General features: G+C 55.6%; 1 protein-coding gene across 1 annotated transcript; it reads right to left on the reverse strand.

Annotated features, from left to right (window-relative positions):
- Window positions 1-4,015: 4,015 nt before the first annotated feature.
- Window positions 4,016-14,757, reverse strand: CDC37 (cell division cycle 37, HSP90 cochaperone). The gene is made up of 8 exons (XM_027587047.2): window positions 14,546-14,757; window positions 9,011-9,292; window positions 8,549-8,657; window positions 8,327-8,442; window positions 8,117-8,239; window positions 7,427-7,609; window positions 7,260-7,331; window positions 4,016-6,194 (listed from the first exon to the last, which is right to left on the reverse strand). Exons 1-8 carry the CDS (start codon window positions 14,645-14,647, stop codon window positions 6,039-6,041), a joined length of 1,143 nt encoding a protein of 380 aa, XP_027442848.1. The 5' UTR covers window positions 14,648-14,757; the 3' UTR covers window positions 4,016-6,038.
- Window positions 14,758-25,701: the final 10,944 nt, after the last annotated feature.

A 25,701-nucleotide genomic window follows, 5' to 3' on the forward strand; every position in this document is an offset into this window, starting at 1 on the left:
TTTGGGGGGGGCGCCTGGGTGGCTCAGTCATTAAGTGTCGGCCTTCGGCTCAGATCATGGTCCCAGGGTCCTGGGATCGAACCCCACATCGGGCTCCCTGCTTGGCCAGAAGCCTGCTTCTCCCTCCCGCACTCCCCCTGCTTGTGTTCCCTTTCTTGCTGTGTCTCTCTCTGTCAAATAAATAAATAAAATCTTAAAAAAATAAATATAAAAATAAAAGGATTACTTTTTTTTAAAGATTTTATTTATTTGAGAGAGAGAGAATGAGAGATAGAGAGCACGAGAGGGAAGAGGGTCAGAGGGAGAAGCAGACTCCCCGCTGAGCAGGGAGCCCAATGCGGGACTCGATCCCGGGACTCCAGGATCATGACCTGAGCCGAAGGCAGCCGCCCAACCAACTGAGCCACCCAGGCGCCCAAGGATTACTTATTTTAATAAGTAATTCATTCACATGGTTCCGAATTGAAAAGGCAGAAAAGGATTTTTGAGGGCAAGTTCTTACTCTGCTTCTGGGCCCTTGACATTGAATTACTGAATTCAGAATATGTTTATAGTTTAGTGGTTCCTAATGTTAAATGTAGAATTACCGTGTAATCCAGCAATTCCACATCTGGGTGCATATGCAAAAGAAAGCAGGACTCAGAGAGATATTTGCACACCCATGTTCAGAGCAGTATTATTCACAGTAACGGAGAAGTGGAAGCAATTCAAGCGATGGATGAATGGTCAACAAAATATGATGTATCCTACAATGGAATACTATTCAACTCTAAAATGGAATGAAATTGATACACGCTACACCACGGATGAACCTTGAAAACATTACGTTAATTGAAATAAGCCAGTCACAAAATTACAGATATTTTATGAATGAGGGGTTAAATGTTTAACGGGAACAATTTCTTGTACTTAAAGCCACTGAATCGCACATCCAAAAAAGGTTAAAATGGTTAATTTTATGGCGTGTACATTTTTTCTAAAAGATTTTATTTATTTATTTGACAGAGAGAGACACAGTGAGAGAGGGAACACAAGCAAGGGGAGTGGGAGAGGGAGAAGCAGGCTTCCTGCGGAGCAGGGAGCCCAATGCGGGGCTCGATCCCAGGACCCCGGGATCATGACCTAAGCCGAAGGCAGACGCCCAGCGACTGAGCCACCCAGGCGCCCTATGGCATGTACATTTTACCGCAATTTAAAAACACACACTTGGGGCGCCTGGGTGGCTCAGTCGGTTAAGCGGCTGCCTTCGGCTCAGGTCATGATCCTGCGGTCCTGGGATCGAGCCCCACGTCCGGCTCCCTGCTCAGCGGAGAGCCTTCTTCTCCCTCTCCCTCTGCCTGCCACTCTGCCTACTTGTGCTCTCTATCTCTCTGTCAAATAAATAAATAAAATCTTTAAAAAAATAAAATAAAAATAAAAATAAAAACACACACAGAGCGCCTACTGTGTGCTGTGCTCTAGGATCTGAGGATTTAGCCATGAACAAAGCACAGGAATCCCTGCCTCCGGGGAGTGGACATAAACCAGATAAATACTAATAAGTGGGTTTTATGATATGTTGGGAGGTGGTAAGTGGTAGGGAGGGAAGAAGTTGGCCAGGTAACGGGTATGGGGGGCTGGAGTAACTTGTTCTAGGCTCTATCCCCAGCACCCAGGATATTTGTTGCCTATGAGCAGCTGTGTATTTTTTTTTTTTAAGATTTTGTTTATCTGACAGAGAGAGACACAGCAAGAGAGGGAACACAAGCAGGGGCAGTGGGAGAGGGAGAGGCAGGCTTCCCGCCGAGCAGGGAGCCCGATGTGGGGCTCGATCCCAGGACCCTGGGATCATGACCTGAGCCGAAGGCAGACGCTTAACGACTGAGCCACCCAGGCGCCCCCTATGAGCAGCTGTGTATTGAGGGCTTCCTCCTGTGGCCACAAGAAATCAACGTGCTTCACCCAGCTTCCACATCCCTGGCTTCGGGTGGGTTCTGCCAACGGGGAAGCCTGGCTAGAGACCAGAAGTGGGAGACCAAGGAGGGATATTTATTCCTCTACTCCCTCCCTGCTGGCTACAGTGTGGTGTGGGCAGTGGCTGTATCTCTGCGACCACATATTCTGCAAGGAGTGCCTTCTTCATGACTCCAGATCTCAATGAGTTCTGCTCATTCTGTTTCCAGTCCACGCGCCTGAACCCTGGATGTGGTGCCTCCCTGTGGCAGGCAGAGTAACAGACCCCCAAAAATGCCCATGTAGGAACTAATCCCTGGAATCTGTGAATATGTTATGCTTCGTTAGGGAGATGCATAAAAAGGGAGAATTAAACTTGCAAATGGAGGGATGCCTGGGTGGCTGAGTCGCTTAAATGTCTGCCTTCGGCTCAGGTCATGATCCCAGGGTCCTGGGATGGAGTCCCACATGGGGCTCTTCACTCAGCGCAGAGCCTGCTTCTCCCTCTGCCCCTCCCCCTGCTCATGCGCGTGCTCTCTCTCTCTCTCTCTCTCTGACAAATAAATAAAAATCTTTTAAAAAATAAGTGTAAAATTGCAGATGGAAATTGAGGATGCTAATCAGTTGGTCTTAAGGTAAGAAGATTATCCTGTTGGGCTCAAGGTAATCGCAAGGATCTTTAAAAGTGGAAGGGTGGGGGGGACACCTGGGTGGCTCAGTCAGTTGAGTGACTGACTCGGTTTTGGTTCAGATCATGATCGTGAGATTGAGCCCTGTGTCAAGCTCACGCTTAGTGTGGAGTCCGCTTCAGATTCTCTCTGTCCCTCTCCCTCTGCCCCTCTTCCGGCTCTTTCTCTCAAATAAATAAAATTAAAAATCTTAATTAAAAAAAAAAAGTGGAAGGGGGAGGCAGAAAAAGAAGTCAGAGTGATAGGATATGAGGGCCTATCTTTGCCGTCTTTGAAGATGGAGGAAGGGCCGGGAGCCAAGGAATGTGAGCAGCTTCTAGAAGCTGAGCAAGGCAAGGAAATGGATCCCACCCTGAGCTTCCAGAAGGATCACAGCTCTGCCAATGTCCTGATCTTAACCCAGCGAGACTAGTGTCAGGCTTCTGAGCTGCAGAATTGGAAGACAATAAATTTGTGTTGGGCGCCTGGGTGGCTCAGTCGTTCGGCGTCTGCCTTCGGCTCAGGTCATGATCTCAGGGTCCTGGGATCGAGCCCCACATCGGGCTCCCTGCTCCGCGGGAAGCCTGCTTCTCCCTCTCCCACTCCCCCTGCTTGTGTTCCTTCTCTCACTATGTCTCTGTCAAATAAATAAATAAAATCTTTAAAAAAAAAGTATTAAAAAATAAATAAATTTGTGTTGAAGGCACTAAGTTTGCCGTTATGTTATTACAGCAGCTGTAGAAAACGAATACACTCGACATACATTTGTTGGTTCTCCAACCCGGCTCACATCCCTGACATCAATGCCTTCATTACGGTTTGTTCTCTGAAACCCTTTTGAGTTGAATTCTGTTTCTCACTTGAGACCCAGCAATCCTGCTTCTGGGAATTCTTCCTACAGGTAGGATGCCTGTGCTTATGGGAAATGGTGCACGAGGGTATTTCTTGCTTGTAAAGAGACTGGAAAACCCCCGAATGAAACCAACACCGAGATAGGCACACCGCAGAGCTTTCCACACAAGACAGAATGAGCAAGTGCTGATGGACTGATAAAGGGGGTTCTGCAGGTCATATTGTTCAGTGAAAAAAGCAAGATGCATTTCAGAATGTGGAACGTGTTATGTTTTAGGTAAAGGAGAGGAGGGGGATAAGAACACATTCAATTTAAAAAATAAAATAACACATTCAATTTTACAAAAGGAAACCTTGGAAGGAGTCAGAAGAAAGTGTGGGCAGTGGGTTCCCATGGGCTCCTGTGATTGGGGACGGGGAACCGCTTGGGTGGAGGATGAGCAGAGACAGAGCTAGTCCCCCCGAGTGTCTCTTAATAGCATTTGATGTTTTAAATCCTCTTAGGAGAGCCCACACTAGGGTGAGGGAGGTGAGGCATGAAAGCAAAGAGGGCGCCGAAAAGCTCAGTAACCAAGATAAATACTTTAATGCAATATTTTTTAAAAAGCACAATGTGGGGGGGGGGGGAACCACCCATGAACAAAATACTGAAATTTTAAGTAGAGAATCCATAACAGTGCTGAGTTATATTGGAGCCTGAGGCAAAAGGAAAAACCAGTAATATGGATTCCATCTTTGAAAGCTTTCACAGTAAATAATGAAGTTGCCAATCCTGGATGGATCCTGGATGGGCGAGGTTTACCCAGGGCCTTAAGATGCCTTCCTCCTCCCCAAGCCCTGCAGATCCTGCAGATCTGCGCCTGCCATTCCCACCGTATAAAACCTTTAGGGGATGCCAGCCGGGGCTGCGGCTCACCACTGCCCCCTGGCGGCCGTCGGCCTGCACACAACAGCATCTAGGGCTCTTTGCCTTAGTAGAGGTTTACTGAGCACCCACCGAGGGCCCGGGTCCCTCCAAGGTACTGTAAGTACCTCAGGACCACGGAAGACTCAGTTTGTGCTCTGGTGGTGCTCACAGCACCAGGGAGAGGACAGCACACAGGTCGGCAAAGCTTGGCACATGGCAGGTGAGGCAAGCTGCCTGGTTGAGTGTTAGGGGCAACTCGGGTGGGCCAAGGAGGGCCCCGGGGAAGAGGTGGCACTGAGCTCTGGCCTGAGGGACAAGCAGCTGCCAGGGGTGGGGTCCCCCGGAAGGGGCAGGCAGAGGGCCTTGCTGCTCGGTTTCATCCTAAACTGATGTCCTTGTTCACCATACTATTCCTTAGGCCCTTTCCTGTGGCCCAATTATTACTTTTTAAAGGAGCCCCACAAGGGCTGCAGGGAAGGGTGTTCAGGGAGAGAGACAGGCACACGCCAAGGCCCACATTTTGAGCATCTGAGTGCCAGGCGTCCTGCTCGCCTGTGGCATGATCTCATTCTAGCACTACCCCCAGGAGAAAGGCACTAACATTACTCATTGTGCAGTGGAGGGGGAGGTAATGTGGAGGCTGAATAAGTTGCCCAAAGTCACATTGATAAAGATAAATTTAAAGTGCTCAAGGACCCGCAAGGAGGGAGGGGGAGAGAGGGCGAGCAGAGGGGAGGATGCGGAGACCGGGGCAGCTGGTGCAGGCCTTTGTGAGCTACCCAGAGCAAAGACTTTGGGCTTCTGCTCAGGGAGGGATGTGTCTTGACTCACGCGTTCATGACTACCCTCTGGTTACTGCCTATTGGGGTCCGATGGGGAAGGAGGAGAAGGGGAATAGGCTGAGGCGGGCTGCAGGCCAGAGGGCACGGGGAAATGGACCAGGGATGCAAAGGGCAGTGATCAGAGATGAAAGATGCTCCTGAATGGGTGGTGGGCAGGGAGGCTTGGGGGACAAGCCAAGTGGAGGGGTGGGGCCGAGAACTCCGATGTAAAGGAATCCTGGGGAAGAATGTTCTAGGCAGTGGAACAGCACATGCAAGAGCCTAGAATCAGAATAGAGGGAGCTGCCCAGACAGCTGGAGGATAAAGCCTGAGGCATCAGAGGCCAGGCCTCCAACACTCACTGGGTTTCCCTCCCACTCCAAGAGAAGAGCTGTGTCAACAGCCCTCGAGACGCCCCCCTGAGCATCTGAAATCCTTTATTGGAAGATCATTGCTGTTTACCATATAGAAGACTCGACAGCAGATGAACAGTGAAAACAGAGCCCATAGTGACTGGAGCAGGCCTCTGGGCTGGAGACCCTCCCCCCACCCCATGGACCAGCCTAGCGACCTCCGCCCCTCCCTGGACCCCCAGGCCTTTGGCATAATGCTGATGGCAGGGGGGGGAGGCGGGGTAGCATCCTGCAGACAGTGAAGCCCCTTGACTCAAAGCAGAGACTTGGATGAGCACTGGAGGTGGGGGTAATGGGAGTGGGGACAGGCCTTCTCCCGGCCCCAGGCTGGGCGGGAGCAGCGAAAGTGGAGGAAACCAGGAGCTGGGGAGATGGCATCTATTTTTGTTTTCTGAAAAGGGGCACACAGGGGCCTGCAGGCAGGTGGGCAGCAGCTGGGGCGAGTCAGGCGCTGACATCCTTCTTGTCGCCTGGCTTGGGGCCGGCTTCCAGCAAGGGGTCCCCAGGGCCCGCCTCTTCCCCATCCTTGGCCTCGCTGGACTTGGAGTTGGGGACCCAGAGGCCGGAGTCGATGCAGCGTTGCATGTGGTACTTCGCATCCTGTGGGGAGAAGGGTGGTGAGGCCGGGCTGCCCCCCTGCCAGGTGGTCCGCCTATCCCCCTGCGCGTCCTTAAGCCTGCTCACTGCTTATTCTAGACCAGAGCTGTCCAGAGCACTGTGCAATGATGGGAATGGTCTGTAATATGCATTGTCCAACACGGTAGCCACCAGCCACACGTGGCTGCCAAGTCCTTCAAACGTGGCTAGTGCAGGTGAAGACCAGAACCTTACGTTTCACTTAAGGTGAATTCAAGTTTAAATAGTGTACGTCCAGAATAAAGCTGCATTCCAGTAAAACTTTACTTTTAAAAGCAGGCAGTGAGCTTGTGAACCACAGGGTGAAGACCCTTGGTCTAGATATCCTTTTTCATGGAAGCTTCTAGAAAGCCTGGACCAGATCCTGCAACCAGTCCCATTTCACAGTGTGGCCAACCAGTGAGCCAAGCGGCAGGAATGGGGTCAAACCAAGGTCTATTAAGACACGAGGTCCTGTCTACCAGCACCATCACTGCTCCTAATATTAACAACAGTTAGGGACGCCTGGCTGGTGCAGTCAGTAGAGAACGGGACTCTTGATCTCGGGGTCATGAATTCAAGCCCCATGCCGAGCACAGCGCTTACTTTAAAATACATACGTACATACAACGGCAGCTAATGTTTACTGTGAGCTCAGACCCCCCACCCCACGCATGCTCCAAGTCAGTATCCAGAGAAACTGTGGTTTGATGGGGTAACCAAGGCCAGGGAGGAGCGCCCCTTCCTTGGACAAAGGTGGGGCCAACCTTGTGTGCCCACTAGGCTCATAAATGACCCACAGGGGCGGTGACACTCCATGGCAGGGGACACGCTGAAAGTTCCGGGTTCACTGCTGGGTGTAGTCACATGGTAGGTGCTTGATACGTGTAAACCAGTGTATGGATGCAAAAGCCTCCCCTATTCCTCCCTGAAGCCCACAAGGGACGCTTCTCCCAGCCAAGTGGGGAGCAGGGCTGGAGGGGGAGGACACATCGCTTGCTCAGGAGGCACAGCTCGGCTGGTGGGCGGGCCTGGGGTGCTGTTACTCACGGTGGGGTCCATCTTGCTGATGGCATCTTGGAGCATCTGCACGTCCTTCACGTCAAAGCATTTCTGGAGCTCCTGTGGGTGCAGATGGGCCGGGGGTCAGGGCCTGGGTCCCTGGGGGGGCCCCGCCTGCCACTGCCCACCCCACCGCCAGGGCAGGGGAGCCGCACCTCAGGGAGAGACTCATAGACTTCAACAGGGTCCAGGCCGCCTGGGCCCAGCCGCTTCTTGCGCTCTTCCTCCTCGTACTCTTTCATGGCCTTCTCGATGCGCAGCTTGGCGCGGCCCCGCACGCGCTCCTTGAACGCCTCGAGCTCATCGTTGAAGCCCTCCATGTACTGGCGGTCGGCTGTCTGGAGGGTTGGGGCCGAGAGCCGTTCACTGGGCCGGCCCCAGGACCGGGCCGCTGCAGGCCCGCAGACACTCTGTCGCCTCCGTGCTGACGGATCACCTGCCTGCCTGCCCGCCACCCCCCCCAAACCACAGACCGGCCACGCTCCCCTCCCCCACGTGGGCCTGCAGGCACCTCACACTCAACACGCCTCACTCGAGCTCTGGATCGCTCCGCACGGGCTGCCCTGCCCTCAGTCTCCCCGACCTCAGCACGGGTAGCTCTGTTCTTCCAGGTGCTCAGCTAAGGAACCCCGAGGTATCCTTGACTCTGTGCCTCACCCCTGTCTCTTAAATTCTGTCTGGGGGCCGACCACCGGCCCCTCCGCGTCTCTGCCCTCCCGACAGAGCAGGCTCTGATCCCATGGCCGTGAGTCTGAGTGGACATGTGTCCACCCCTCCTGTAGACTGAGGCTGGTGCCCTGGAGAGAGCCACACCCCACCCCACCCCGGCTCCTCAGGGATGCTACCTTGATCTTAGTGAAGAACTGCCGGAAGCAGGCCCGGGGATCCACCTTCAGGCTCTTGGCCAGCTCCAGGATGAACTGCATGACAATGGTCTGGTGGGCCACCTGCTCCATGAGTGCGCATTTCTGCCCAGAGAGAATATAGGCAGGATGTCACCAAGTGGCGGCCTCAGGGAAGGGCTCTTCCCCAGTCCCAGGGCAGGCTCCACTCACCTCCTCCACCTCTAGGTCAATGCACCAGATGACTAGGTAGTTGGCTGTCTCCTCACACACCAGATGGACATTGTCTGATAGATACTTCTGGCTGTCGTCCCAGCGGCGGAGCATGCCTACAGAGGTGTTGGCAAAGTGCTGAAGGGCCCCGGAGGCAGAGGGCCAGCCCCTGTCCCATGCATCGCCCCCCCGTGGGCCCCCTCCAACCGGTGCCCAACTCACCGAAGTGCTTGATCTGTTTCTCGTACTTCTCCACAAAGGTTTTGTGTTTCTGCTCCCTCACCTCCTCCGACTCCTCCTCCGCCTGTTCTGGCTTGGTATTGACCATGCTCTGTGATGGGGCAAGAGGGGGAGTGGGCTGGGGCGAGGCCGCAGGGCGCGTCCAGCACGGCCGGCTGGGCCGAGGCCGCAGCGCCCATCCCTTCCACGGCGGAGGTGGTGACGGTGTCATGAGCATCAGTGTGGCGGGAGCGTGGGTGTGGCACATGTGGCCTCGGACTAGGGCCTTCGGGCAGATCAGAGGGGAGTACCAGTGGGGTGCTTCGTCCACCCGGCCCCACACACCTGTTCCTCCACCCCTTGACCTGAAGAGGCCTCCCCCCCCAACCCTGCACCTATCTCACCATCAAGCACCTCCCGCCCCTGCATGAGGGGGACCCCCCTGCCCGGCAACCCCCCCCCCACCTTGCTGAAGCCATCCTTGCTGAGCGTGTCCACATTCCAGGGCATGCTCTTCTCCTTCTTGCGCATCTCCTCCAGTTTCTGCTCCCAGCTCCGCTCCTCCTTGCGCAGCTGCTGAGCCTCGGCTTGCAGCCGCTCCAGCTCCAGTCTGCTGCCCTCGCCCTCGGCCACCTCCAGCTCCTTCAGCTTCCGCTGACACTCAGCCACCTTGCGCCTGCACTCGCGGCAGCCCCTGTCCAGCTCCTCCTTCTCCTTCTGGAACTGTTCCATGCGCTCCACCCGGGCCTGGGGGCAGACACAGCCCTTCAGCCCCGCCCCATCCGGGGCTCCCACCCACTGCACCTGGGACGGCCCCAGGGAATGTCTGCACCACCCTTGGTGGCCCGACTGCCGGCTTCCATCCCCACCAGTTTACCTGTGCCCACCCGAGTCTGGGCATGCTCACCCCCCACCCCCCACCGGCCTGCCCACTCAGAACCAGAACCCGCCTTGGCATCTACAACACTCAGCAAAAGCCCAAGTCCTATCCATGACCCACAAGGCTCTGCGGATCTGCCCCCCTCCCTCTAGTCACACTGGCCGCCTCATCTTTCCTTGAACCCACTGCCAACATCAGGGCCTTTGCACTGGCTGTTTCTGCAGCCTGGAAAGCTCTCCTTCCAGATTTTCCACCCCCCCCATACCACTTACTCCCTCGCATCCTTACCATCTTGGCTCAAATGTCACTTTACAGATGAGGACCCCCCTGACCACCCTGCTGAAGATGGCAATCTCCCCTTACTCTTGCCTCTTGTCACCTTCCTCCTCAGCACTCATTACCTGCTAACATCTGGTGACAATTATTTACTGTGTTTTCCACGTGTCCCCCTCCCAGGATACTGGCTCCATGGAGGTGGGGATCTGCTCACTCTTGTGTCTCACACACAAGCACACAATAAAGACTCAGGAAACAGCTGTTGGATGAATAAACTGAAACACTGGATGGGGGTCTCAGGCTCCGCCTCCTCCCTGGAGCTGCCCTCAGTGAAACTCGGGTGCCCTCCCCTGCCCAGCAATCTCCTCGAGCCACCTCTGCCCCTAGCTGAGGCCTGCTCACTGACCCTGTTTTTCCCTCCCTCTCTGCTACCCAGTCCTGACTACTTTCACTTCTAGAAGTCTCTCCAATTCGCGCCACGCAGAGCACTGCTCCCGGACCACTCCCGAGGCCCCTTCAGCTCTGTCTCCAGGCCTGCACACCTCCTTGAGCCTTAGCTCGGTGCCCACCAGCCTCCTGTCCCCCCCTTCCCCAGCTGTTGCTCCCCAGACCTCCTCTTCTGCTGCACCCCAAGCTCAGATGGTGCCCCTTCTCATTCCCCCTCTCGCTTAGGTCCCCACTGGACCCCACCTCACATGGCATGGCCCTGTCTGCTCTCCAGCCCTGCTTGGCTCCATCACCTCCCCTGGCTCTCAGCAGTGCCTGATCAATCCAGAGCCACTGACTGAGCCGAGAGGTGAGACCACTTTCCATCGCTGCTCCCCCAAGCTAGACTCAGAAGCTGCCAGTCTTTTTGAAATATCCACATCTGTCTGCAGCCCTCTCTGCCATCCCAGCCTGGAGTGTCTGGGTTCAGATGGGAACCCTGACCCTTGCCCCAAGCTGCCCAGATGGCACCAAGGCCCCATGAGGACCTGGGTCCCACTTCCCTCTCCCAACTCTGGGTCCTAGGCAGATGCTAGCCCTCATGGTTCCCCAAATGCACCAGCTCGCTCTTGACTCGTGGCCTCTGCACAGGCTGTTCCTTCCACCTGGAACTCTCTTCCCCTCACTCCACCTACTTTGTCTCCAGGTCTCAACTTCAACAGAGCCTCCCCCAAGAGCCCCAATGCCGCATCACTGTGCTCCAAAGGCCCCTTCATGATCCCCAGGTGACATGATAACATGCTGGAGGACAATCTCAGGGCCCCAAATGTGGGGTCATACCCACAGCCACCAGAGTAAAGGATGGGTGTCCTTGGGTCAATCCCCTAACCTCTAGGGACCTCCGTTTCCTCATCTGTCAAAGGCGACAACCGCACCAACCTCACAGGGTGGCACCAGGAGAAGCAAAGGAGATGAGAAGTTAAAGTCAACAGTCCAGAGCCGTGCTGGACGCTCAGCAAGCCCCATTCCCGTGCTGGCGACTGCCATTACCATTGAAGGGGACAATCTCTCTCTCTCTGGGGACGATTCTGGGGCTCAAACAAGAAAATGTACTTCAAGTGTTTAGATCGATTTCCAGCCCTGAGTAAATGCTCAATAACTGGGAGTGGTTGTTACTGCACAGTCAGGTCACCCAGCTCCGCCACTTACTGGCAACGTGACCTTGGCTAAGACACTTACTTAAAACTCTCCCAAGCCTCGACGTTCCTCTTTGGGAAATGGGGCCTCAGGAGTTCCTCCCAGGAAACTGCTTGCAACCCAGTACTCAGTACCGAATGTGTTCCACTGGTATCACCATCATCATGGCCACTGCCACCAGAATGGTCTCCCAACTCACTTCTGGGCCTTCCCTGAGGCCGGTATCTCCTGGTTCCAGCACAGAGCCAGGCCTGCGGTGGGTGGGAATTGGGAAACCTGGAGTCTTCACGCACGCCCCACAGGACTGCTAGAGTCAGTCGCGAGTCTCACTTTGCCCATGTGGATAAAGGTCGAGAAGGCCCTTGCCTCGTGGAGACAAGAGAAAGAGGCCCTGGGCTCTGCCACTTTCCCTTCTCCACGATGGGCTTGTGTTGCCCTGGAGGCTCCCTGCTGCCTTGTGAGGGGCTGTCTGGGGTTGGCACTATCACTGGCCTCAGGGGGCAGCAGGAACCTACCACCCTGCTGGTTCCTGCTGGGCGGCCACCCAGCTTTTCTCAGTGTCCTCTGAGTGGCCGCCAGGGAGACTGAAGCTAAATAAAGGCCTCCCAGAGCCTGCCCAGCTCGGGCTTTACACCTCTGGGAGGGGTGGCTTGAGCAGACGCCCCAGCAGGGAGCGGGGGTCCCCACCCCCCCGGCCTTACAGATAGAAAACCTGAGGCTCGGGGCGCCTGGGTGGCTCAGCTGTTAAGCGTCTGCCTTCAGCTCAGGTCAGGATCCCAGGGTCCTGGGATCGAGCCCCGCATCGGGCTCCCTGCTCGGCGGGAAGCCTGCTTCTCCCTCTCCCACTCCCCCTGCTTGTGTTCCCTCTCTCGCTGTGTCTCTCTCTGTCACATAAGTAAAACCTTAAAAAAGAAAAAGAAAGAAAGAAACCCTGAGGCTCCCAGAACCTCAGTGCCATCCAGTTCGACTAAAGGAATCACAAAAAACCAGTAACATCAGCTCTATCAGGACAGGGAGCAGGGGCCTGGGAGACTCCCTGGTCCCTTTCTGGTACCTCTGGAATTTTTCTTTCCCAGCACAGATTACCTGAATAATAACCATAATAACAACTAAAGTTTACAGAGAGCTTATCACATGCCAGATGCCATCTAACCCAAAGACATCACACACATTAAATAAATCAGATAACCCCTCAGAAGAACTCTATCGGATAGATACCCTTAATATTTATTCCCGGCTGGGGAAACCGAGAAACACAGAGATCAAACAAGTCGCTGGAGGTCATCCATTAAGCCAGTGATTCCGGAGCCAGGACCAAACCTAGGTGTGCAGGCCTGTGCTCAGAAGCTCACCAGGCTACCTTCTTATTAATCCCACCTCCCGCTCCCATATGCTTACTCCCTCCCAGGCCCTGAGCCAATCTCCTGTCGGGCCTAATCTCATCTCATTCTCAGGATGGTCTCTAGGGGCAGGGAGTAAAAGCAGTATGTGGTAGGGTTGGGATTAGAACCCAAGCTTGCCGAACCGAAGCTGGTGCTGGAGATGCTTATCTTCCCTCCCCCATCCCCACCCTCACTAGGCTCCACTACAGCCCCAGGGTCCTCAGCAGGACAGGAAAGGGTTCTGTGCCAGGAGGGAGGAAGGCGTGGTGGGGAGGACTCTGCAGGAGACAGGGCACTGGCTTCCCACCCAGCAGGACCAAAATGTTCTCCAGACAGCTGTATAGATTAACCTCTTTATGTGACAGAAGTAGGTGTTCCCAAGAATAATCTTTTTAGAGCTCTGCGCAGGTCTCAAACATTTCATAATAAAATGTTACACACGGTAAGAAATGGAAGTGCTAGAACTTTCTTCTTACACTCAGTGGCTTGCCTGGCAGGTATGCTACCCAAGAGATTGCTGCTTTAGGGTAAGGTTTGGAACTGGGACTGGAGACCAGATGCAGGGACTAGACAACACAGGACCGGGGAAGGGCCCTTCTTGGAGGTTCTGGGTAAATGACTGGGAGTTGCCATATGCGAGGGTGGGGCGAAGAATTCCTAACTGGAAGGTTCTGTGAGATAGCTCGCCCTCAGTGTGAGAGTATAACATACACATGTGGGTGTAGGAGCTCTGATTTGGGGGAGCAAGAGGTTAGAGTATTAGGATTTATGAGAGCTCTTCTGCTGGCCTGTGAGCACTGCTGGGCAGGGAGAGAGGCTGGAGGGTTCTGGGATCTGGATTTGGGGGCAAAGAGGTAACAGAAGGGGCAGTAAATCTGGAATCAAATTGGGAGGGTCCCTAGTGAGAGCAGGGACAGTCTGGGTGTCTGAGAGCAGCAGACTGAGCTGGGGTCAGGAGAAAGGCTGGGTGGGTTTGGGTGCTGGACTGGAGTTGGTATAAGACCTTCCAAGGCTGCCAGAGGCTCCTACAGGAAACTGTTGGGGGTGGGTGGTGCCTGGCCTGCAATACCAAGGAGGGGCAGGGGCTCTAGACCGGCCGGAAGCCCTGCAGGGTAGGGTTTCCTGGTATAATGGGAAATGGGGTCCACAGTAGGTGACGCTAAAGAGTGGCTGGAATTGGAAGGCTCCGTCAGGGTCGAACCGGTGGTTTGGTCTGGAGGGAAAATGGGTTCCAAAACTCCAGTCCTGAATGAGAATGAAGGCCCTGGTGGAGCACCGGTCTATATTCTAGGGAAGGGGTCCCCGGTATGGGTTGGACTCCCAAGCCAGGAACAGAAATCTCAGGGGAGGGCAGAGTTCCTTGTTCTGTTGGGAGGAAGATCTCAGAATAAATTCAAAGTACTGAGGACTCTAGGATTTGGGGAGTGGCGGATGGTATATCCAAGATCAGAAATGCCTCCCGGAATAGGATCAGGGTCCAGACTCTGAGGCAGAGTTTTGCATGTAAGTGGAAGGTCCCAGAAGGGATTGAGAAAACACCCCCAAAGCTTATCTTAGCAACTTAGACTCGGAGAAAGGTGCCCTAGGGGTCAACTGGGAGTTCCATGCAGAAATCGGAGGGGAGGCCCGGGATCTCTGGTAGGGACTCAGCGCCCTGGCAGTTCTGGGCTCTGGAGTTGAATCGAGGAACCCCTCAAGCGATACTGAAAGTCCACACTACGCGTTGGGAACCCCAGGTGTCAATGTGGGGGTCCCTGGCAGTACCAGGGGTCAGAACTCTGGAGCGGAGTCCCGGGCGGGGGGGGGCGGGGGGGCAGGGGATGGGCACGCGCATTCTACCTGGTGCCGCCAGCGGAAGAGGCTGGCCGTGTCGATGTTGGGGTGTGTCTCGTCCTCATCGTCAGACACCTCGATGTGGTCCCACACGCTATAGTCCACCATCTTGCCTTGGCGGCTCAGCCCGCTCCGGCTCCGGGTCTGACTCTGGCGGCGGCAGCGCTAGAGACTCGGCCTGCGGAGCCCCGCCCCTTCCGCTTCCTCCCTGGCGTGCACGTTCCCCGCCCGCGCATGACGTTATATCCCTAGTAACCGCGGTGGCGGCAGTGGCGACCCGGCTTGCCTTAAAGGGTCAGGCGCACGTGTTCCGGCCCCTGGGAGTCCCCGTAAAGACCCCGCCTCATTGGGCGCGGGGTCTCCGCTGGGCACCTCCTGGAGGTATACAGGCTGGCGTTCCAACCTCGAGCCCCCCTCATCTCCCGCTGCCCCCCGGTGGGCGTTTGCGGCGGACGCTAGGGGCGGGGCAGGTGGCGAGACTGAAGCAGGGGATTGTCCCCTTAGCCCCGCCGCAGTGACGTCAGCCCGAGCCTACTGCAGGGGCGGGCTTCGGCGGGAAGACCTCTCCCCCTGCCCCGGGAAAAAAGGACCTAACCCTACGCTGGGGAGGGGTGTCTGATCAGAGCATTTTCCCAGCCTTAGGGGTACAGGACCCTGCCCTGGAAAGGTCTAAGTGGAGGAGGGATATGGCCCTGCCCTTGGGGGGTTGGATGTGGGGTCGATGTGGTCCTGCCTTGGGACCTGGTGTTTCCCTGGCTCGGCCCACAGCCTCCCCCTCACGTCACCATCCTCTGCCATTCCTGAGCCGGGATTCGCGCACACACGCCCCGTCTAAAATTACCCGGACCCTCCCCCCGCACCCAAGGCAACGGATCGCGCGCTCTTGTCCGCGGCGTCTCCCTGTGCGGTCGCTGGGTGTCGCTAATGTCTAGCCAAAGGCCTGTGCTTCAGCCCCAAGCAGCCGGGGGACGGGAAGGGGATCGTGGAGGTGCGGATGGAAGCTTTCCTCGTGGTGGTACTCTAGAATCGTTCGTAGCCCCTCCCCTTCGGTCTGCAGCCCCCTTAGTTGGCCGGGACTCTAAAGACTCCATTACTGCGAGTTTGGGCGAACCCAGCTGCACACTTGCGTGCATCGCAACCTTCGTTTTGATACTGGGATAAAAGGCCGTGTTGCAGCCTAGGGCCAGGATTATCTCAGATTAAAGGGCGTTCCGTGGGGGCGGGTGGGATGGGAGGTGCTCCGGCCCCTCGAGTGAGGGGCGCTTTCCCCCGGACTAGTGTTTGCGAGGGTGTTTGGAGAGAGGGGCTGGAGGGAATGGATTAAAAGACTCGAGATGGGGGGATTCCCCTGCCCAGGGAAGGGGAGGGGCCATCCAGACAATAGCGCCCGCCCGCTGCCTCCCCTCCCCCTCGAGCATCTTTCAAACCCGCGAGTGGGCGGGCGGGGACGGGGGAGTCCCCTCCCCTCCCCCTCCCCCTGCTGGCCAGGCTGTCCAGCATCTCAGCGGCCGTCAAGGCCCGGGCACGCGCGCGCACGGACCCACATCCCAGCGGGTCTCACAGTCGCGCACACACACATACACACACAACAGCAAACAAAGGGTCTGGACACCCCTGTCCCCTCCCGCCCCTCAGGTCGGAGAGGGCGGGGCATCCCCTCCCCAGCCCCTCTGCAAGGTAAGCTTCGGGGCTGCGAGCTGCGGTGGGGAAGGGGACCTGGCACCCCGGAGGGAGGGGACCAAGACGCTGTGGGGTTCCCCCGCTCCCCAAGAAAGCCGGGGCTCACCGGTACGCCCTTTGAGGGCTTCAGGCCGGCCTCCGGGCTGTGGGTGTGCGGGGAGGACCCCAGATGCCAGAGATTCCCGGGTTTCCGCGGAGGTCTTTCCCTGGCTTCCGAGACTGGAGCCGACGGGCCCCTGTGAAACGGGGTCCTGGGAGGCTGAGCTCCCAGAATTGGGGACAGGGCGCCGGAAGCTTCCCCATCAGCGCCAAGACTTTCCTAATCTGCCAGCACAGCATGTCCACCTGGGTATTGAGACAGCCCTCTGAGTCGCTTTGCACCGACCCTCGGTTTCTCACACCACCACCATCGGCGCATCTTCTGCTGTGTCTCGCCTACCTGTGAGGTGGGGGTGGGCGGCTGCTAGGGGTGCTCTGGACTACCCAAGCTTTCTCTGCGGCATCCCACAGCCACACACTACTTAGCGGCGGTGGGACCCCGGCATGGGCTCTGCCTCCCTGAGCCTCAATTTCCTCTTCTGCAAAGTGGGTAACGACACCGAGGATTCCCTGAGGTCACGCATGTGAGCCTGCCTTTGCCCGGTCAATTAATTTCTTAGCTCATTTCACACATATTTCCAAGTGCCTACTATGTGCCCCAGCACTGCAGCCAGGTGGTGGGGCTATAGCAACCAGCAAAAACAGCCGGCTGTTTGCTGTGCTTATACCTAAGGCTGGTGAGGGAGCAAGATTAGTGTGTAAATTGAGGAATACCCACTGGTGATTTGAGACTGTAAAGACTAAAATCTCATAGGGCATAGAGAGTGACTGGGGGTAAGGGTGCTCGAGATGTTATGGGATTTCTGGTTGGTATCTGCCTTATTCATTCCCTTCATTTAGCTGAGGGAGGGCCAGGGCCAGAACAGTGCCTGGCACACGGTAGGTGCTCAGTAAATGTTGAATGAATTAGGGTATTAGATCAAGACTAATTTCATAGTACTTTAGGTCAGGAAGGAAGCTTATCATGAGCCAATCCATCCTCCCTCCCATTGTACAGATGGGGTAAGTGAGTCCCTAAGACCTTGTCAAAAAGTCCCTAAGAGCTTGTCAAAGGCAATACAGGGAGTTGATGGAGTATCATTATTCCCATAAAGTGAGCATGGCTGAAGGAAGGGGAAAGGAAGAAAGTGAAGACCAGATTTGAGCACAGCGCCGCTCCCCCCGCCCCCCGCCCCAGGAACCAACGACGCGCAGCCAGCTCTCGCCTCTCTATACCACAGACACAGCCCTACTGTGATGAACATCTACTCAACGAGCATTTATTCAGCACCTACTACTATATGCCAGTTGCTGGGGACAGCAGGGAACAGAACAGAACTCTCTGCTCCCACAGAGGTGCCATGTAATGGAGAAGACAGAAAAAGAAACAACACAAACAAATAAATATATAACAGATTATGATTAGGACTATGATAGAAATAGAAGGCTGTGTCAAAAGAGCAAAATGGAAGGGCCCACTTCAGGTTGGATATCCAGGAGGACCTCCTGGAGGAGTTGAATACTCTTCAAACACACACACACACACACTTAAATCCAGATGGACATAATCATACTAAACAAACACCGTATACGAGGCACGTCAAGTCTCATTCCTACATAGGTATGGTCTGGTTTCAGCTGTGTAACACTCACAGACTCACAGAAAGTTCCACCTGCTCGGCGGCACACGGACAGCTGTGTATACTCTCATGCACACACACATGCATATACACACACATGCCTGGGGCCCCTGATTATCCTTCCTCGCCCTGCTTTAGCTCCAGGCATAGAGCTAGTTAGTAACTATTCCTTCTCAGGCCTGAATGCTCAGGACCAAGGTGTGGATAAGGGCACTTATCCTTACCTCCCTCCCTCTTGTTGGCCATCCAGCCTGGCATCCTTCTTCTGAGGGTGGTGGCTTGGGTGAAGCCAGTGCTTTACTGACAAGCCAGGCCAGGGGCTCCCAGGCTGGGCCACTGGCTGATTGAGCTGACAAGCTGGGGTAAGGGAGACCGCCTCTCTCTGTGCCTGAGCCTGGTGGGCCTTGTGAGGATGAAGTGAAGAGCTGCCCAGAGCAGCCTGCTCTGCTATCCGGACCCCCCTCCCCAGCCGGCCTGCTGCCCAGGGAAAGGGAAGGCAGGCTTAGAGGCACCCCTCTACCTTGGGCACTCAGGCCAGTTCGTGATGCCCTGCCTTCCAAGCCTGGGGTTCTGCCAAGGCTGATTTCTGCAAACGTGCACAGGTGTCTGGACAGCGGCGGTGTGTGTGTCTCTGCCCCTCTTCCCTGGATTGCAGGCCTCTGCCTGGCCATCCACTCCTCCATTCCTTCCTTTATTCTGCAAATCCACAGGCTGTTCCAGGCACTGGGGATCTGGCTACAGAAGTTGAAGAGCCCAGGGCAAGGGGAACATGCAGGGCCCTTGATCAAAGTAATGAAGCATTTCAAGACAAGGGCAGGGTGTTAAACCTTCTAAGCACGGGGCTGTGAGGACTGCACAGGTCACATGTCTGTGAAGTTGGTTCTCGGTATAGCTAAAATCAGACTGAAAAATCCCCTGCCCTCGTGGAACTCAGGCTGCAGACAGCAGAAATGTAAATATATGATATGTCAAGGATGTTGACAGTTGAGAGGAAAGATAAAGCTGAGTGAGGGTGATGGGGTGGAGGGAAGCATCTGTTATCAGGTAAGCCCTCTGGAATGAGGTGCCTTTGAGCAGAGGCCTGAGGAGGTAAGGGCGTCAACTCGATTTATTCGTTCTTTCAAGAGATATATGTTGAGCGCCTACTGTATGCTGGCATTGTCCTAGGACTGGAGAGCCAGCTGGAGACAGAACAGATCAACATCCTGACCTCAAGTCCTAATCAAATGATGAGCAACAGCTGATAAAAATAGTAGGCACATTCTTTATCTTGTTAGAATGTTATAAGTCTAAGAGAAACAAACAAACTGAAAGCAGAGTCAAGGAGATCAGGAAGTGGGAGGAACACGATATCTGAGACTCGTTTTTTGGGTCAATGAGAACTGCAAGTACAAAGGCCCTGAGGTCTGAATACGCTTGAAGTCTTTGCAGAACAGAGTCAGCTGGTGAGTCAAGGGGGAGGATGGGAGGACGGTGAGGTTTCTGTGAATGTGTTGCTGTCTTCCATGTCTGTCTATAGCTCCATGTGAGGTCAACAACAATGATGGTAATTGTTATTATTACTAGGATGGTGGCTACTGTTTTGTGAGCACCCACTATGAACCAGGCATGGTGCTTAGAACCTTACATGCATTGCTTCACTTCATCCTCACAACGGCCTCCTCAGATAGGTATGGGTATCCTTCCCATTTTACAGATAAGGAAACTGAGCCTCAGAGAGGCTGGGTGACTTGCCCAAGGACATACAGTTAATAAATGGCAGAGCTAGGATTTGAATGCAAGGCTGTCAGTGTAATTTCTTTTTTAAGAGAGAAAGAGAGCACCCATGCTGCATGGAGGTGGGGGTTAGGGGTGGAGGAGAGGGAGAGGGAGAGAGAATCTTAAGCAGGCTCCATACCCAGTGTGGGGCTCGATCTCAGGATGCTGAAATCATGACCTGAGCAGAAATCAAGAGTTGGATACTTAACTGACTGAGCCACCCAGGCACCCCCGTCAGCATAATTTTGGAGCCTGAGCCTGTGGATTATCTATCTTTTTTTTTTTTTTTAAAGATTTATATATTGGGCGCTGGGTGGCTCCGTTGGTTAAGCGCCTGCCTTCAGCCTGGGTCATGATCCTGGAGTCCCGGGATGGAGTCCCGCATTGGGGTCCCTGCTCAGCGGGGAGTCTGCTTCTCCCTCTGGCCCTCTTCCCTCTCGTGCTCTCTTTAATAAATCTTTAGAGATTTTATTTATTTATTTTGAGAGAGTGAGAATGAGAGAGAGAGAGAGAGTACATGAGAGGGGGGAGGGTCAGAGGGAGAAGCAGGCTCCCCGCTGAGCAGGGAGCCCGATGCGGGACTCGATCCCGGGACTCCAGGATCATGACCCAAGCCGAAGGCAGTCGCTTAACCGACTGAGCCACCCAGGCGCCCCTGGATTATCTATCTTATTCATTCCTTTATTCCTTCAGCATTCATTGAGACCATGTGTGGGGGACCATAATGAATGGGTACCATTTATACAGATAATTACAACTCAGAATGATGAATGCTTTAATGGGGGCAAAATAAGCAGCAGTGGGAGCTCAGAACATGGACTGTCTCAGTTTGGCTGAGAAGTGGAGGTGACCTTTAAGCTATCTTTATACATTCATCCATTTGTTCGACAACTGTCTGTCAAAGGCTTGCCAAGGTTGGTGAGATAATGTTTACATTCATTTCTACTAGTTGACACTGAACTGAAATGCTAGTTAGTGCAATAAGGTAAGAAAAAGAAATAAAAGCCAAAGTAGGGGGTAACATAGTCCATAGCAGACCTTGCTAGGAACTTTATAATTATGCTATTATGTCCTCAAAATAATAACCAGACATTGAACAATGTCTTACTAAGAGCTTGCTAAGTACATTGAACAATTACTTACTAAGAGCTTGCTATGTTCCAGATTCGGTTCTAGGCACTGGGCATATGGTAATGAATAAAATAGATAAAATATTCTTGCTCTCCTGCAGCTGATATTCTAATGTGGGAAGAGACAATAAGTGTAATAGATAAATTACATAGTAAGTTATCGGGTGATAAGACCTGTGAAAAATAGAGCAGGCTAAGAGGGATTGGGAGTCCTGAGGGGCTAGCAACTTTAAACAGGGGTGGGATGGAGAGAAACTCCAGGAGAAAAGCCTGAAAAGGTGAGATATGAGCAAAGAACTGAAGAATGTGAGAAGTCTGTGGATATTTAAGGGAAGAGATCCAGGTAGGACCAGCAGGTGCAAAGGCCCTAAGGCTAGAGTGTGACTGGTGTGGATGGAGCAAAGGCTGAGAGGGAGTGGTAAGAGGTAAGGACCTGGAGGTGACTGGGCATGCCCAGGACTGTGTGGGCCTCCTCTTGAGGGCTTTGACTTTTCCTCTGAGTGAAGTAAAAGCCATGGAGGGCTCTGACCAGAGGAGAGACATGATCTGACTTGGGTTCTAATAGGCTCTCTCGGGCTCAGATGTTGTTAGTATTAAGCACTTACTGAGTGCCAGACACTGTCCTGTGAGAATTCAGTACGGTCTGATCTCATTTCATTCTCACATGGACCCTGTAGCGATTATCATTCCATTTCACAGAGGAGAAACTGAGGCTCAGAGAGTTTGTCCTTGACCCATGGCCACACAGCAATAATTAGCAGCACCTGGGTGCGAAGGTGAAGCGAACCAGCCTCCCCCTCCTCCAGGCTTTCAGGCAAGGATCGCCGGCAGCAGAGCGCACTCATCATCGGGAGCTGCGTCTGTGTCCCTGTCTGTCTGTTTCTATTTCCACGCGTCCCTGTCTGTCTCCGCGCGCCTCTGCTTGTGCGTCCCCCATCTGTGCCCAAGCCGCCGTCTCGCTGCGCCCGGCCCCCGCACACCGGAGCTATTTCGGGTTTAGGCATAAAAGCCCAACAGCTCGGAGGAGACGCTTCCTCCGGCCCCCGGCTCGGACCACGCGCCACACGCGGCCGCTCCTGGGAGCTCCCGGTCTTCTCTGCGGGATCCCCAGGCCGGGGGAAGCCCCCGAGGGAGGACGGGTGGGGGCTGGGGCGACCCGGTCCCGAGGCTCCCGGCCCCCCAGTGGCCAACCTGGGCATTGACGCCGTCCAGTCCCCAGCCGTGCGTTAGCTGTCGCTCTGGCAACGGGCGGGCGACGTCACCCGACGGGCAGTGCGTCAGCCACCTGCTGACGTCACGCCTCCGGAGAGAAAACCGGCGAGGGAGGGTAGGATTCAGGCTCGGCCGGCAGGGGGAGCCCTAGGGCACTAATGGCGGATGCCTTCGGCTTGGTCCTCCAGGAGGCGCTGGCCCAGGCGGACATGACCCCCGCGGCCCCAACGGCGCTCTAGGTTGGCGGAATGAAGAGGAGCCGCAGTGTCCTGTCGGTGGCCGGGACCGGGGACGAGGTGAGAGAGGCGGGGCCCGGGCTTGGGCAGCGGGGGAGACGGGCGCCCTCTTGTGACTATGGCAGTTCACTAAGTGTGGCTTCACATCCTCAAATCTGAGTGTCGTCGTCTTGTGCCTCAGTTTACTCCCTTGATGCCATAATTTTCCTGCTGCCTGGATTAAGAGGCACTTCTGTCCCCCTGCCCCGGGACAGAAGGCAGGGGCTTCCAAGGGGCTTCCCAGGTGGGGAGAGGAGTGTAGGGTGAAGGAGGGGTGCTGGGGCTAAGGTCTTGAGGGTCTAAGATGGGGGGAGGGGCCACAGACTGTAAGGCCAGGAGGGGCCTCGTAGGCGTGCAGGGTGGGGATATGTCAGAGGGGCTTCACAGTGAGGCACACAGTGTACAGGCGTGAGGGTCCAGAGCCCCAGGGCTGGAACATCAAAAGGGAGCCCTATAAGAATTATGGCTGAGAAGGGGTGGGAAAGTGCCCTTTGTTTTTTTTTTTTTTAAAGATTTTATTTATTTATTTGAGAGAGAGAGAATGAGAGATAGCACGAGAGGGAAGAGGGTCAGAGGGAGAAGCAGACTCCCCACCGAGCAGGGAGCCCGATGTGGGACTCCATCCCGGGACTCCGGGATCATGACCTGAGCCGAAGGCAGTCGCTTAACCGACTGAGCCACCCAGGCGCCCGGAAAGTGCCCTTTGTGAGAGGGATCAGCGAGTGGCTAAGATGTGAGGGGGACACCAGGAGTCTGTATCCCCATCAGCCACTTTCTCAGGTGGCTAGGGAAGGGTGTTACTGGAGGGAGGGGCTCAGAACGGCCTGGTGAGGCCATGCCCCTATCCGGTCCTTGTCCCTCTTCAGAGGCCGTGGGAGACCCCCGAGCCCACCAGTGCCAACATGCTGGGGGCTGACCTCCGGCGCCCCCGCCGTCGCCTTTCCACGGGTCCTGGCCTGGGCTGGGCCCAGACTGAGCCCTCAGACCCTGGGGTCCCACTGCCGCCAAGGCCCACCACGTTGCCACTGCTGGTCCCTCCGCGGATTTCCATCACCAAAGCTGACAGGTAGGCAGGAGGGGACCAGGCTGGGAGGTGGGGTGGAGATTCAGGGCCAGCCACCAGCCATTTCCATGCTCCAGGCCCCTGGCCTTTCACAAAATCAGCTGAAACTTCTGGAGCCCTGTGGGTCAGGCTGTGATGCCCCTTCCCCAGGGTGCCCCTTGCAGCCTCTAGGAATCCCTTCTTCCATTTTGCAGCTGCCTGAGTCAGCAAGAGGCAGGATTGTGGAAAGGGTTTCAGTCTTCCAGTCCCGTCATGCCCCCACAATCAGAGAGCTGGGGCAGGTTAGGGAGTGGGTCTCCCACCAGTCAGCTGTGTGCTTCTATTTCTCCTGGGAGGTTGCACTTCCTTCCAGGACTTAAAGAGGATGGTGAGACCCTGGAGGAAGGCTGGACTGGCAGTTTTCTTTCTTTTGGGGGTAGATGTAAGAGGTATGTGTGAGCCCCTTGCTCTTTCTCATCTGGGGTCCTCCGAGGGCACTTCAGTCCCCATCTTGGCCCGAGGATGAGTTTGAAAGCTGGACAGCTGAGCTTGCCCTGGCTGCTGGCCAGGCCCCTGCCCCTACTGCCCTCCTCAGGCCACTGTTCTCTGCAGTCTCAATCTTCCCAACCCTTTATCTACTCACTTGGAGGTCTCCAGGGTCTCTGCTTGGGTCATGATATAATGCTTCATTTCCAGATGGGGGAAGGAAATGACTGTCATTCCCCCCTCCCTGGGTCTAATGTATCTCCCTCCAACTCCCCCTACCCCCAAATCATCCTTCTACCCTCTGCCAGGTTCAGGGCCAGCATGGTCTAACCCGGATTCAGACCAGAGCTCCAAACACCAGCCCTAGCCCACTCCCTTGTGTCCTTCTTCCGCGAACCGCCACACCCCCACCCCGTGTGGTCTATCCGCCCCCTCCGCCCCCATCCCTTGTTACCCAGAGCTCGCCAACGCTAGAGCCTCCAGTCCCCAAGAATTTGGCCCAGCCCAGGACCCTCAAATGATCTGGAGAGGACTGGCAGCCCTTGCCAATCCCCTAGAAGACGTTTTGACCATGTACTGCGTGGGGAGGGTCCCTGAGAGAAGTGGGAGACAGTTCTGGCTTCTGGGATACCCCGCGGCTGCTAATGCGGGGCAGGTTCTTGCTCCGCGTTCGCCCACGCCCGGAGCCCCCTCGGGTGGGGAGAAAAGCGGCTATGGGGGTTGGAGATGGCCGATTTTTTTTTTTTTTTTTTGAAATAAGAACAGTGCTGGGGGGGATGGGGGGAGGAGGGCGGTGGCAGACAGCACGGCCTGCCCCGGGGAGTCAGTGAGGGGGGCACGCGGGGGCGGGGACCTGGTTCCGGAGACGCGCACCAGAACCGTTTAGCGTCCCAGCGCGTGTCGGCCCCGGGGGTCGGGCACCCGGGCAATTGCGCTCCCCAAGCCCGGCCACAGCCAGGGCTCCGTCGCGGCCGGGGCGGCAGAGATGGGGGGAGGGTGGCGTTCGGATCCCGCTCGTTCTCTGCTCGCTCGCTCGGCGCGGCGCTGGGGGAGGCGGGAGCGTGAGTCACGGCGACTCCCGATTTAGGTGCCGGAAGGGGGGCTCTGCTGGCGGGGGCCGCGGGGAGGAGGCGCGGCTGTTTACTCGCCTGAAAAGGGCATGGGGGTGCATCCCGCGGCTACCGGAGACCTGCCTCAGTTTACCTTCTGTAGAAGCGCTTTACAAGAGGCAGCGATACACAGAGCGGTGGGCGGGCAGCCGGGGTGTCCTCCTGGAGCCACACGGAAACCAAAGGGACACACCCCAGAAACACCCCAAAGACACCACAGTCAAACAGCCGAGGCTGAATTGCCTGCACAACTCCGCAAGCACGAACCGACCACAATACACACCCAAACGCGTGGGTACACATGCACAGCCCCAGGCCACCAGAACAGACCCCACAGCGGCGCACACCCTCCAAACAAGCAGCACACGTGCGCACACATCCTTCACCCACAGACACACTGATACACACACAACGAAATCCAGAGAAACAGGCAGACCGCAGCAGCCAACCACGTGCGCACACACACTTCCAGCCGACACCAAAAACACAGACAACCCTCGGAAGGGGCCACGTGCACGCACATCCCGCGCTGGGCACACACCATCACCATCTTCCGACCCACCAACAGGAGAATCCCCGAACGTCGCCGCTGCCGGCAGCAGAGACCGCGTCGGTGGCACCGGGACCACTCCCCACACGCGCCCCCCCGGCCAGGAGTAGCGGCGAGGACACGCCAGCATAGGGCTCCACCCCCGCCATGATGGACGGACTGACTGACACACCGGCAACCAGTCGGGTGTCTTCTTCCTGAT

The sequence above is a fragment of the Zalophus californianus genome, chromosome 1 (genome assembly GCF_009762305.2).
Source record: "Zalophus californianus isolate mZalCal1 chromosome 1, mZalCal1.pri.v2, whole genome shotgun sequence".
NCBI lineage: Eukaryota > Metazoa > Chordata > Mammalia > Carnivora > Otariidae > Zalophus > Zalophus californianus.